Source organism: Stenella coeruleoalba (assembly GCF_951394435.1).
Source record: "Stenella coeruleoalba genome assembly, chromosome: 8".
Lineage (NCBI taxonomy): Eukaryota > Metazoa > Chordata > Mammalia > Artiodactyla > Delphinidae > Stenella > Stenella coeruleoalba.
The window spans coordinates 22,650,547-22,663,703 of NC_137154.1; the positions used below are offsets into that span (position 1 = coordinate 22,650,547).

The 13,157-nt window shown below is 46.5% G+C and overlaps 1 protein-coding gene across 3 annotated transcripts in view; it reads right to left on the reverse strand.

The window, feature by feature from the left end:
- LDLRAD3 (low density lipoprotein receptor class A domain containing 3) overlaps positions 1–13,157 on the reverse strand; it is a 256,451-nt gene that overhangs the window by 170,227 nt on the left and 73,067 nt on the right. For all 3 annotated transcript variants that reach the window (XM_079929694.1, XM_079929695.1, XM_079929696.1), the window contains exon 2: positions 8,816–8,962. In XM_079929694.1, the coding sequence (XP_079785820.1) occupies positions 8,816–8,962 (147 nt within the window). The remainder of the gene's footprint in view (positions 1–8,815; positions 8,963–13,157) is intronic.

Genomic DNA, 13,157 nt, shown 5'->3' on the forward strand with positions numbered 1-13,157 from the left:
GTTGGTGCAAATGGCAAATTTTCATTCCTTTTTACGGCAAGGTCACATTCTGAGGTACTGGGGTTAGGACTTCAACATATGAATTTGGGGGCTGGGGACACAATTCAACCCATAATGATAGCGTTGTGCCAGTTTTGCTTCTTACACAGCAGCAGGGGAGGATTAGATCCCACCGTAGTTGCATCCCCCAGCTCATTGACAGGCTGCTTTCCCAGGTCACAGCATGTCAGCTCTCACACCCCGTTCTCTGAGAAAAGACAGAGCAGCCTGAGAGAGAAAGAAGCAAACTGTACCCACCCCATGGAAACTGCCTGATTTCCTGGGGCATTTTGCATGTGAGCCAAGCAGTAGGTGCCTTGGTGAAATCGCTGAATTACTGCTAAAGTTTGATGAGAAGAATAACGCAGAATCCAGTTATTTCCCCTCATCTCTGCTTGCCCTGAAACACCAGGTTTAAAAGAAAACATTATATGTGGCGCCACCTAGAGGCCTACGATGAAGACCATAAAAAGGAAAGGAAGAGTTTCTGGCTGGGCTTTCCTCCCCTTACATTCCTTGGTGATCATTATTTCAAACTTGCCCTCTCAGCCCAATCTCCTGGATTTCTGCCATCACACTGGTGCAATTAAAAGCCATGCTCAAGAAATGGCTGGGAACACTAAAAGCAAATTCCATTTTTCCACCTATTTTTCTATGCCTCTGGATTTGGAGATTCATTAAAATTTTATCATTTGACAAGATTCTTGAATTTATCCCCAGCCCCAGCCCCGCCAACACACACACACACACACACACACACACACAAAGGGCCTGGGACTTTAAAAGTCTGTACATGCCTCAAAAATAGTGATCAAGGGCTTCCCTGGTGGCGCAGTGGCTGAGAGTCCGCCTGCCGATGCAGGGGACACAGGTTCGTGCCCCAGTCCGGGAAGATCCCACATGCCGCGGAGCGGCTGGGCCCGTGAGCCATGGCCGCTGGGCCTGCGCGTCCGGAGCCTGTGCCCCACAGCGGGAGAGGCCACAACAGTGAGGGGCCCGCGTACCGCAAAAACAAAACAAAAACAAAAATAGCGATCAATGTAATTTTTCAAAGAAGAAAACGAACCACCTTGTAACACGGATCTCAACCCTCCAAGATCCCTCCCCCATTTGGTTAGACCACAGCGAGATGGCAGCTGCAATCCAACACAAAGCTGGCAGGAGATTTAAGGCTCTTGATTCCAGGTCACATGTATGTTCTAGAAATTTGGATTGCCGCTTTATTATTACAGCAAGGGGCAGTAATAAAGTACAGTCTCTTCTTTCAGAGATTCACAGGACTAAGAGCCACTTTAGAAATCATTTCCAGGTATACCTCGTATTATTGCATTTCACTTGATCGCACTTTGCAGGTACTGAGATTTTTACAAATTGAAGGCTTGTGGCAACCCTGTGTCAAGCCATTTTTCCAACAGCATTTGTTCACTTTGTGTCTCTGTGTCACATGTTGGTAATTATTACAATATTTCACATGTTTTCCCTATTATTATATTTGTTATGGTGATCTGTGATCAGTGATCTTTGATGTTACTATTGTCATTGTTTTGGGGCTCCACGAACCCTACCCATATAAGATGGTGAACTTAATTGATGAATGTTGTGTGTGTTCTGACTGCTCCATCAACCAACTGGCCATTCCCCCAGCTCTCTCCCTCACCCCAGGCTTCCCTATTCCCTGAGACACAATATTAAAATTAGGCCAAATAATAACCCTATAATGACCTCTAAGTGTTCAATTGAAAGGAAGAGTCACAAGTCTCTCACTTTAATAAAAAACTAGAAATGATGATTACGCTTAGGGAGGAAGGCATGTTGAAAGCCAAGACAGGCCAAAAGCTAGGCCTCTAGTGCTGAACAAGCAGTCAAGCTGTAGGTGCAAATGAAAAGTTCTTGAAGGAAATTAAAAGTGCTGCTCCAGTGAACACACAAATGATAAGAAAGCAAAACAGCCTTATTGCTGATAGGAAGAAAGTTTGAGTAGTCTGGATAGAAGATCAAACCAGCCACAACATTCCCTTAAGCCAAAGCCCGATCCAGAGCGAGGCCCTAACTCTTCAATTCTGTGAAGGCTGAGAGAGGTGAGGAAGCTGCAGAGGAATGTTTGAAGCCAGCAGAGGTTGGTTCATGAGGTTTAAGGAAAGAACATAAAAGTGCAGGGTGAAGCAGCAAGTGATGATGTAGAAACTGTAGCAAGTTATCCAGAGGCTCTAGCTCAGATCATCAATAAAGGTGACTATAAATTTTCAATGTAGACAAAACAGCAATATATAGGGAGAAGATGCCATTTAGGACTTTCATAGCTGGAGAGGAGAAGTCAATGCCTGGCTTCAAAACTTCAAAGGACAGGCTGACTCTCTTGTTAGGAGGCTAAAAGAGCTGGTGATTTCAAGTTCAGGCCAATGCTCATTTACCATTAAAAATTCTAAGGCCCTTAAGAATGATGCTAAATCTATACTGCCTGTGCTCTATATGGAACAACAAAGCCAGGATGACAGCACATCTGTTGACAACATGGTTTACTGAATATTTTAAACCCCCTCTTGAGGGCTACTGCTCAGAAGTAAAGATTCCTTTCAAAATATTACTGCTCTCTGACAATGCACGTGGTCACCCAAGAGCTCTGATGGAGATGTACAGTGAGATTCATGCTGTTTTCATGACTGCTAACACCTCATCCATTCTGCAGCCCATGGATCAAGGAGTAATTTTGACTTTCAAGTCTTATTTTTTAAGAAATACATTTCATAAGGCTATAGCTGCCAAAGGTAGTGATCCCTCTGATGGATCTGGGCGAAGTAAATTGAAAAACTTCTGGAAGGACTCACCATTCTAGATGCTATTAAGAACATTCGTGATTCATGGGAAGAGGTCAAAATATCAACATTCACAGGAGTTTGGAAGAAGTTGATTCCAACCCTCACAGAAGACTTTGAGGGGTTCAAGACTTCAGTGGAGGAAGTAACTGCAGATGTGGTGGAAACAACAAGAGACCTAGAACTAGAAGTGGAGCCTGAAGATATGACTGAATTGCTGCAATCTCATGATAAAACTGTAATGGATGAGGAGAGTTATTTCCTATGCACAAGCAAAGAAAGTGGTTTCTCGAGATGGAATCTACTCCTGGTGAAGATGCTGTGAAGATTGTTGAAATGATGACAAAGGATTTAGAACGTTACATAAACTTAGTTGATAAGAAGCAGCAGCAGGTTTGAGAGGACTGACTCCACTTTTAAAAGAAGTTCTGTGGCTAAAATGCTATCAAAGACAGCATTGCCGCCACAGAGAAATCATTCATGAAAGAGTCAATCAATGCAGCAAACTTCACTTTTAAGTAACATTTTAAGAAATTCCCACAGCCATGCCACCCTTCGGCAACTACCACCGTGACCGGTCAGCAGCCATCAATACCGAGGCAAGACCCTCCACCAGGAAAAAGATTGCAATTCGCTGAAGCCTCAGATGATGGTTAGCATTTTTAAGCAAGAAAGCATTTTTTAATTAACGTATGTACATTAGTTTTTAGACATAATTCTATTGCATACTTAATAGACTACAGTATAGTGTAAACACAACTTTCATATGCACTGGGAAACCAAAAAATTTGTGTGACTCGCGTTATTGTGGTGGTCTAGAAATGAAACCACGGTATCTCCAAGATATGCCCGTACACAGAAAAACATTTTCGACGTTTCTTAATTTTTAAAAAAATCAGATCAGTAGTGATAACATACAGTACGATCCTGTTCAGCAGAATAACAGAGACCCATGTACGAAAAGACTGAGTGAACCCACCGGTGGTCTCTGATGGAGGAAGCGTATGAGGACTTACACGCTGGGACAGCTGACAGGGTCTGCATCATCTCTCTGTGGCTCAGTTTCCTCATCTGGAGATAATAACAGTCCCTTTCTCATAAGGCTCGTGACAATCCGTGAGTTACTATAATGTAAAGTGCCTGGGACAGTGCAGCCCAGGAGAAGCTCAAGTAACGGCATGTCATTGCTCTTGCCATAAGCAGGGCTTCCATGGAACTTGTATGCTTTTCTAAAACATATCCTTATTCCTTTATTATAACAAAAAGTTATTTGGCTAAAACGATCACTTAGGGCATTCCACTAACCAAGAACAGAAATACACTCAGACTATCCCCAAAGGAGCCCCTACTCTCAAAACTCTAAGGTGGAAAATCTAATGACTCCACCCAATTGGAAATTTATTCTAGTCCATTAATAGATATTTCACAAGGTCGGAAATACTAGTCCATAGGGGGTTGGGAAAAACATTCAACCTCTTTAGATAACTTAAAATATGAAAATTAAAATATGTAACTGTTTTCAACTATTAAACGAACCAGAAAACCGATTTTTTTAAAAAGGTGTTTCCCAATGCTGCCAAGACTAAAACAAAGCCAGACGTCTCCCATGTTGCCCGTGAGCAAAAGCTGATGCAAACCAGTAGCAGAACAAGTGGGCAAGAGGCAGAAAAGTCTCCTGTCCTTCAACCTGGTCATGGCATTTCTGAGAATCGAACTGAAGACCATTTCTCGAAACAGGGGGAAAGTCATATCTACCCTCATTTCACAACCGTAAGCACTATTTCTAACAGTGAAAAACTGGAAACAACATAAATACCAAATAATAAGTAAATAAACTATATTTATTCACCAAGTGAATGGGCCACTTAAGTGTTAAAAGTGATAGGGAAATATGGGGAAAAAAACATAGAAAAATGTTAATATGTTGAAATGTTACCTGGGAAAAAAATTAAAATATAAAATCGTATACCTATGGTGATTACAACTGAGAAAAGCCTGAATGTAAACTTGTAAGATGCTCACGGGGGGTCTGGAAGCGTACAGACTCTATGTGGGATTCTGTTTTTCTCCTTCCCTGTTCCCCCGATTTTTACAACATAACATTTTATTACCTTTATAATAAAAAAGTTTCTTCCTGTCTCACGAAAATCTTTCCTCTGCCGTGGATACAGAATAGCTGCTCTCTGCCCCGTATCCCTCCAAGACACACTCCTCCAGGCCCTTCTCTCACCCTTCGGCAAGGGCAAGACTTCTCCTTGGTTAGGTGTATTCTTTTCTAAATGCCAAAGCTATGTCATAGGGCTTTTGAGGCAATCACCTCTACCAAGTGAGAGTATCAGCCGCCTTCTCTCTCCTTCCTGTAAGTACCAAGTTGTTCCAAAGAATCAGTGAAAGAGCTCTGTAACTTCTGAACGAGACACAGAAGGAGGCGGCACAAATTCTAAATGGACAACTCTCAGGGAGCCGTCGCAAGGATGGACTAGATGGTACCTACCCTGGAGACCTCAGCCCAGCCCAGCCTGGCTCTGGCTGAAACCATCCTGTATTTCTACCCTCCAGGCATGCATAAGTTCCTTAATCGACCCTAAACATTGTTTTTGTTTGTTTGTTTTATTTACTAAAAAAAATTTTTTTAATTTTTAACATCTTTATTGGAGTATAATTTTTTTACAATGGTGTGTTAGTTTCTGCTTTATAACAAAGTGAGTCAGCTATATATACATATATCCCCACATCTCCTCCCTCTTGCGTCTCCCTCCCACCTTCCCTATCCCACCCCTCTAGGTGGTCACAAAGTACCGAGCTGATCTCCCTGTGCTATGTGGCTGCTTCCCGCTAGCTACCTATTTTACATTTGGTAGTGTATATATGTCCATGCCACTCTCTCACTTCGTCCCAGCTTACCCTTCCCCCTCCCCATGTCCTCAAGTCCATTCTCTACGTCTGTGTCTTTATTCCTGTCCTGCCCCTAGGTTCTTCAGAACCTTTTTTTTTTTTTTAGATTCCATTTATATGCGTTAGCATATGGTATTTGTTTTTCTCTTTCTGATTTACTTCACTCTGTATGATAGACTCTAGGTCCATCCACCTCACTACAAATAACTCAATTTCATTTCTTTTTATGGCTGAGTAATATTCCATTGTATACACGTGCCACATCTTTATCCATTCATCTGTCGATGGACACTTAGGTTGCTTCCATGTCCTGGCTATTGTACATAGAGCTGCAATGAACATTGTGGTACATGACTCTTTTTGAATTATGGTTTTCTCAGGGTATATGCCCAGTAGTGGGATTGCTGTCGACCCTAAACATTTTGATCAGCAGAAGTAAAAAAGCAAAAGAGACTCAAACACCCGACAAGAGGGGAATAATTAGGCTGCAGTGCATCTACTGGATGGAACAGTAGGTAACCTCACAAAACACCAATTATCGTTGCTACATATATGGTAACGTGGCAAAGGGCCTCTACATTGAAGTAGAAAAAGCAGGTTACTCAATCACGCGTCCCCATGACAATGAATATACTTTGTGTGGACTGACCAATAACAGTTACCGTTTACAAGTCACTGACTATACCCAGGCATTGTGCTGTGTGCTTAACATGCATTAAAACGTCACAACAATGTCACTTAGAAGGCTGATTATTCTCATTTTGGAGAGGAGGGAATTGAGGCAGCAGAAGGTTAAGGAATTAATTCTCATTTAATCCTTCCAATGGCTAAGTTTTAGACCATTCTGGTAACTTTTCTAAGATCACACAGCGCTGGGGGAGAGGGATGGAAGGGAGGGCTGGGATTTGGACACAGTCCTTCTCCAGGGCTCAACCCGCAGGTCCTAGACTGGGAAGGGAATATGTAAGAAATCTGAAATGCAAGGAAACTTTGTCTTAGAAAAAGGACTTCTTTTCCTTCCCTCTGTTGTCTAAACTTTCTAGTGTTCTTCTGTTTTTAGAATTTAAAGACCAAAGGAGAAAAGAAGGGCAACAGAGGAAAGGTTTTTCGAATGCATGTGTTTATGTGTATGGTTTTTCAAATTATGTTTTGATCAAAAGACTAAATAAATGCCAATCAAGTCTCTACTACACTTGGGGGTGACGCGTCGGTAATGAGGAGAAAAAAATTAACGGAGAATAGCCAAGGCGAGCCTGTTCCAAACCAAACCAAACTGCGCCAGGCAGCTGCCCACACTATCTTTTCTTTTCTTTTCTTTTTTTTTAAAATTTCTCTTTCCACCAACTCTTCCCGTTTACGCATGAATTCTGAAATCATGGAACTGGACTGGCACAGGACACAGCTTATCACAGAGAACTTTAATAATCACACAGTCGAAATTGACAAAGCTGGGGATGTAACTTAGGTCTCAACTTCCGATCCTGTATTCTGTCACAAACGTGTCCCGTTCTGAACATTCCCAGCTCAGCTAAAGACAATCTGCATTTACTGGAGTTCCAATACACACCATATTCCAAAAATGATCATTCCACACATTCAGAGTGTTTAATAATGCTCAGAACTGGACAGATTATACCGTTCACGCATACTATCTCATTTGAAACTCAAATTACAAACACTCAATTTCTAGCAATTTTGAAGCCAGGCTAGAAACAGAAAAAGCTGCAATAGACATAATACTCTTTTCTAATTCTGCAAAAATAAAAATGCATTATGTATAATAGTCGATTCAGAAGAAATCACAAGCAACAAAGAAAATGAACTATTTCCCATAAAAAACATACCCTCAACCCAACCCCTCCCAAAATTTCTCTGAAGAGCGGGGGCAGGCAGCAGGGATACTGGACAGATCTCAGAGGGGCCAGCCTCAGAGGGAGTACATCACGAGGAAGAGGGGGCCTGGCTCCAGAGGGGGCCCCAAACCCAGAGCTCTTCCCTGCGCAACAACAAGCTGAGCCTCAAATCCCGGTAACAGCTATGTGAAAAGTTCAAATTATCATCTTCTCCTCATTTCCTCAGCTGGCTCCCAAAAAGACGGCAGATTCAGAGCCAGAACACATAGTTCTCCTGTGCGAGAGGCCCTGTGGCCTGGTGCCCAAAGCCCAGGAAACAGCCAAGAACCATCGTCCAGCTGTGTGGTCCCCAGGCACCGGACGACCCTGGGCCCAGGACTCCCGGTGTACTTCCTGCCGGCCAGCGGGCCGTGGCCCAGCTCCCTCTGCAGCACCAAACTTTGGCAAAGAAGAGAAACACACCTCTACGGGGCAGGGAGGATCGTTCCACTTCCTGGAGGCCCCTCAACTCACATCCCTGGTGCCTCCTTTCTCGCAGATCACCACTGACTCACATCTCACGCGGATTTTGGGTACAAAACGGGAAAGAGGCTGAAGAAGGAGGGGGTGGAGAGGATCAGAAAGAATCCCGGTCCTGGTGTTGCCCATTTGAAGATGTGTCCAGGTGTTGGCAAAGAAAAGGGCATTTGGAAGCAGATTACTACAAAGTCAGTACCAACTCCACGCTAGACACTTGACGTGATGCTAAATCTTATTTCATCCTCAAGAATGCTGCACAATGTAGAGGATGTGCGAGATGCTTACCAGCCTGGACCTTGGGGTCAGGCAGCCCTGGGTTCAAATCCAGGTCTGCTGCTTGCTGGTTAGAAGATACTGAAGCTACATAACCTCTGGGAGTCTCAGCATCCTCGCGTGCAAAGTGAAGGCAGTGAGAGTCTCCCAGCGGGAGGGTGAGTAGAGCCTGGTGGACAGGTCCTCTGCTCCCCGAAAGCTGTGGCTCCCACCCCACCAAGACCCCTGTTTCTGCACAGACCACGCTGCTCTGAGACAGAACTACAGGTGGAGAGGGCAGGACAGCCCTGCCCCCAGAGGCCCTGGCCCCGCCGTGGGCGGCACGCAGAGTGTGCAGGGCTGAGTCAGACCCAGAACTCCTCGCTGATGCCCCGGGACTGCCGCCACCCTCCTCCTGCCCCAGCAAAGGGCCAGGCCACTCACGGCACTCCTTCTCGTCACTCTTGTCGAAGCAGTCGGGCAGCCCATCGCACTGCCAGGCGCCGGGGATACACCGCCCATTGCTGCACATGAAGTTGCCTGGAATGTTGCACTCGTTGGTGAAGTTGTTCCCGGGGAGCAGCTGGCTCTCTGTGGGAGACAGGGGACAGGGAGGTCAGACGGCGCCGCCAAGGCAACAAGAACCCAGGACCGCACAACTCTTCTTCGACACGGATTGTGTATGTGAGACTTCTGGTGGGTGACATTGCCTCTCTGGGACTCAGTTTTCTCATCTGTGAAAGGGACCCAGAATCTGCTCCACCCCCAGGGATTCTGCGAGGACTAAACGGAGAGCCCCAGGTAAAGCCCTTCGCTGGTGCTGGGCACACAACAGGGGTTCACGAACTTTTCTTCTTTCTCTGTCAAAAAGCCTGGTAGTAAAACCCAAACGTTCTTTTCTGGCCATGGGCAGTGGCTACAAAGGAAGGTGCCAAGACAGAGGGAGCGCAGGCCTCCCAGTACCCAGGAGCAGGGACTGCAGACTCCGTCCAGACCTCAGACTCTGCGGCCCTATATCACAGAATCCTTGCACTTGGGCCAAGTCAGTGGGAATACGGGGACATCATTTCACTTTAGGAAACAGGAATCACCCACAAAAACCAACCTGCCTGGGGTCACACGGGGAGCAAAGGCCAGACCAAAACTTCAACACAGGCCTTTTAACCCTAAGAGAGTCCCAAGGTCCCTGGACTGCTTGCCAAGTGTTCCCGGAGATTTAGCACCGAGCCCCAAGGTTTAGATTCGACTCCACTGAACACAGGCACAGAATGCCAAGGCCCTCACCCAAAAGTGCGAACTCTTAGGCTGGAAAGCAAACAGGGAAGGCCAAGGAGAGCTAAATTCATCCACCAGTGGACCCCGGGGGCAGACTGTCAAGGGAGCCAGAACTGGATCAATCTGATCCGTCTGAGCTACTGTGATCAGGAGAGGAGCCAGGGAGATCAGGAGCCATCAGGAAATAAAAGTCTTAGAGGAAAAGGAGAAATAAAAGACCGGTCCCTCCAGGGCTCCCTCCTGAGTTTTCAATAAGCATTTATTGAACATTTATGACCAGACACTTCTGCTAAGTGTTAAAGATGCATAGATGAAAGCTAGGGCTCTTCCCTCCGGGCTGGAAAGGCACAAGGGTATACTAACAATTTTAGTGCCCTGTACCAAGAGGGATGTCCAGACCTGCCTGGGGGCAGCAGGAGGGAGGGCAGGGCCCACGATGCTCTTCCACAAGCTTTGCCAAGAGAAGCATCTCATGCCAGACCCCTGACATCACACCTTCTTTCATGCTAGACCCCTGACATCACATCTTCTTTCATGCCACTATCCTTTACATGTGCTGTAATTTTTACCCTTCAACTCATGGGGTCTCCTGGAAATCCCGACACACCCATTAGCATACAACTTCTGTGTTACTCTGCCTCTGAAGTCTTCCCCAAGGAGAAATGGGCAGTCACCCTGTTGTGTGCCTAAGGTTCTACTGGGGTTACACTAAAAACATTTTACAGCTGGAACGAGTGGGCAAAAAATTGGAAAAGACAGAGCCAGAAGCAAGCGGTACCACATCAGCCCAGGTGCCACGGCTATTCCTTATAGACCATCTGCCCCACTGCACTGAATTTATACTGTACATAAACACCCTACTGAAAATGAGCTTGTGTAATTCACTGAAGAATTCTAGAAGAGCAGCTACAGTGAGGGCCTCATCCTGCCCTAAAAACCTGCACTGGGTTCCTCAAATTCTTCCTTGTCCCCTCCTCACTCAATCACCCCCTACGATGGCCAATCACCAAGTCCTGCATGCTAGTCTCCGCTGCCACAGCCATGACTGCAGCCCAGATCACCACCATCTCTTACCAGGATCACTGCCACAAGTGACCCCAGCCTCCCCTCGAGTCTATCTCAGAGGGACCTTTTTCTAAAGAGCAGATCAATCATGACACTCTTGGCTTTAAAAAGCCACTGAATGGCTCCCCAGTGCTCTTAAGATAAAGTCAGAATTCAAGGCACTAAAGAAAGGTCACAGGAAAGAGGTGGCATTTGCAGTGGACGTTGATAGACAAAGAGATGAAACGTAAGGACCCATCACATCTACAGAAAGATGGCAAAGACCAGAGCAGGCAGGCTCAGCGCAGGCCACGATGGGTATGGAATAAAAAAACACAGAGCTCTGATAGTTAGGAATTGCGAGAAGACTGTGCCCCTATTTCCCCAATGCTACACCAAGGTCAGGTATCACTAATCACAGTGGACTCTGACCACTGAGCCCACTGTCGATATCAGAATCCCTCTCAAGGCTCGACTTGAGGAAGCCACCACCAACCCTGAGATGGTCGTGAAGCCAATTCCCCACCTCCGGGCAGAGTTGCAAGATGCCAGAGTGGGTCTCGTAGGAGAGGAGTCTAGAAGGACAGCCTGGAGGTGGATCTCAGCCAGACACACAATACATAACACTGAAAACCTACACGTGCCAGCTGTTTCCTAACAACTGCTCTGGGCTCCCCCCGGCCAGCAGGGAACTCTTCAGGGCTCCAGAACATAACTGCCATTCTGATGTGTTCGGAAGTCACTTACACTTGCTTGTGCAGAACTAGCCCCTCGAAGGCAAGCCCCCTGGAAGAGTCGCCGAAACTGTCAGACCTTGTTCTGATAAACAGATTTCTGGGGCAAGAAAACTGTCCAGACGAGATCCCAAAGTGCTTGCTCTGGGAGTCAAGAGGCTGGCGGCACGGGGACTTGATAAATGAGAGGGTGCGATGCTGAGACTAAACACCACGTGCGTTGGACACAGGTGGTCCTGCAGCCACGGGGCTCCCAGTGCCCTACCGGCAGGACCTCGGCTCCCCAGGGCCGGGTGAAGGATAACTCGGAGGGGCAGTCTGTGCACGTCGGAGCAACTCCATCACCCACACGGGGGGCGCAGGGCCTTGTGCTTTAGGGAAGTGACGGTATCAGCAGACTCGAGAGTATGAGGAGAAACCAAGGCAAAGAGAGGTTAAATCATGTTGACTCTGTCTTCAAAGATCTTCCTCAAACCCATCCAAGGTGCCTCACTAAACTGACACCATCCAATCCAAGCCACCGACACCTCGTGCCCTCTTTAAACCAATGGCTCTTAACGGGGGACAAGTTTGGCCCCCAGAGGACACACGGCAGTGTCTGCAGACATTTTCAGTTGTGGCCTCTTCTGAGTAGAGGCCAGGAATGCACACCTGCGATGCACGGGGCAGACCCTCACAACAGAGAACCGCCCAGCCCGAAAGGTCAAGAGTGCTGACGTGAGAAATCCTGGCTGAAACCAACCTTCCCCCTTTCACTTCTCACTCCCGCCAGTTTCTTCTCCTCATAGCAGAGGGAGGTTTTAAATGCTGCTGATGGCTCATCGGTGCCCCTGTAATAAATCTAAAACTGTTACCATGGTTCACGAAGCCGGGCATGACCAGGCCCCGCCCACCCCTACAGTCTCATTCCAACCATTTCTTCCAACACCGATGCCCGCCCTGCCGTGGTCCTCTGCACACACTGTTCACTCACCCCAATTCTTCCATGCACGTTCCACCTGCTGTTATGCGCTGAATTGTGTGCCCCCAGAATTCACATGTTGAGGTCCTAACCCCTGTACCTCAGCATGTGACTATATTGGGAGCTAGGGCTTTTAAAGTGTTGATTAAGTTAAAATGAGGCCATTAGCATGGGCCCTAATCCAATCTGATTGGTGTCCTTATAAAAAGAGATTAGGACACACACACACACACACAGGGAAGATCACGTGAAAACTCAAGGAGATGGCAGCAATCTACAAGCCAAGGAGACAGGCCTCAAAAGAAACCAACCCTGCACACTTTGACCTCAGACTTCTAGCCTCCAGAGCCATGAGAAAATAAATGTCTATTGTTGAAGCCACTCACTCTGTGGTACCTTGTCACGGCAGCTCCAGCAAACTGGTACATCTGGCTAATCTCATTTGTCCTCTGACCTCAGCTTTACATCACTGACTCTGAGATTCCTTCACCCGATCTAAAGCTGATCCCTGTTTTTTGCTCTGGTCGTGTCCTGTGTTTTCCTTCACCCCAACTGTGCTCACCAATGAATCTGTACTCTCTCCCCACCAGATTGCACGACCCCAAAGGCCGAATGGCATTGCTTCATTTTGCTCTCCATCCTGGGCATCCTGCACTCAGTAGGTTCTCAGTAAATATCTGTGGTCATTCTCAGGAAGAAAACCAAGTGTTCAGTTACTGATTTATCCCCCATCCCTCACACTCCTCCTCAGAAAGTTCCATCTACCCCCTGC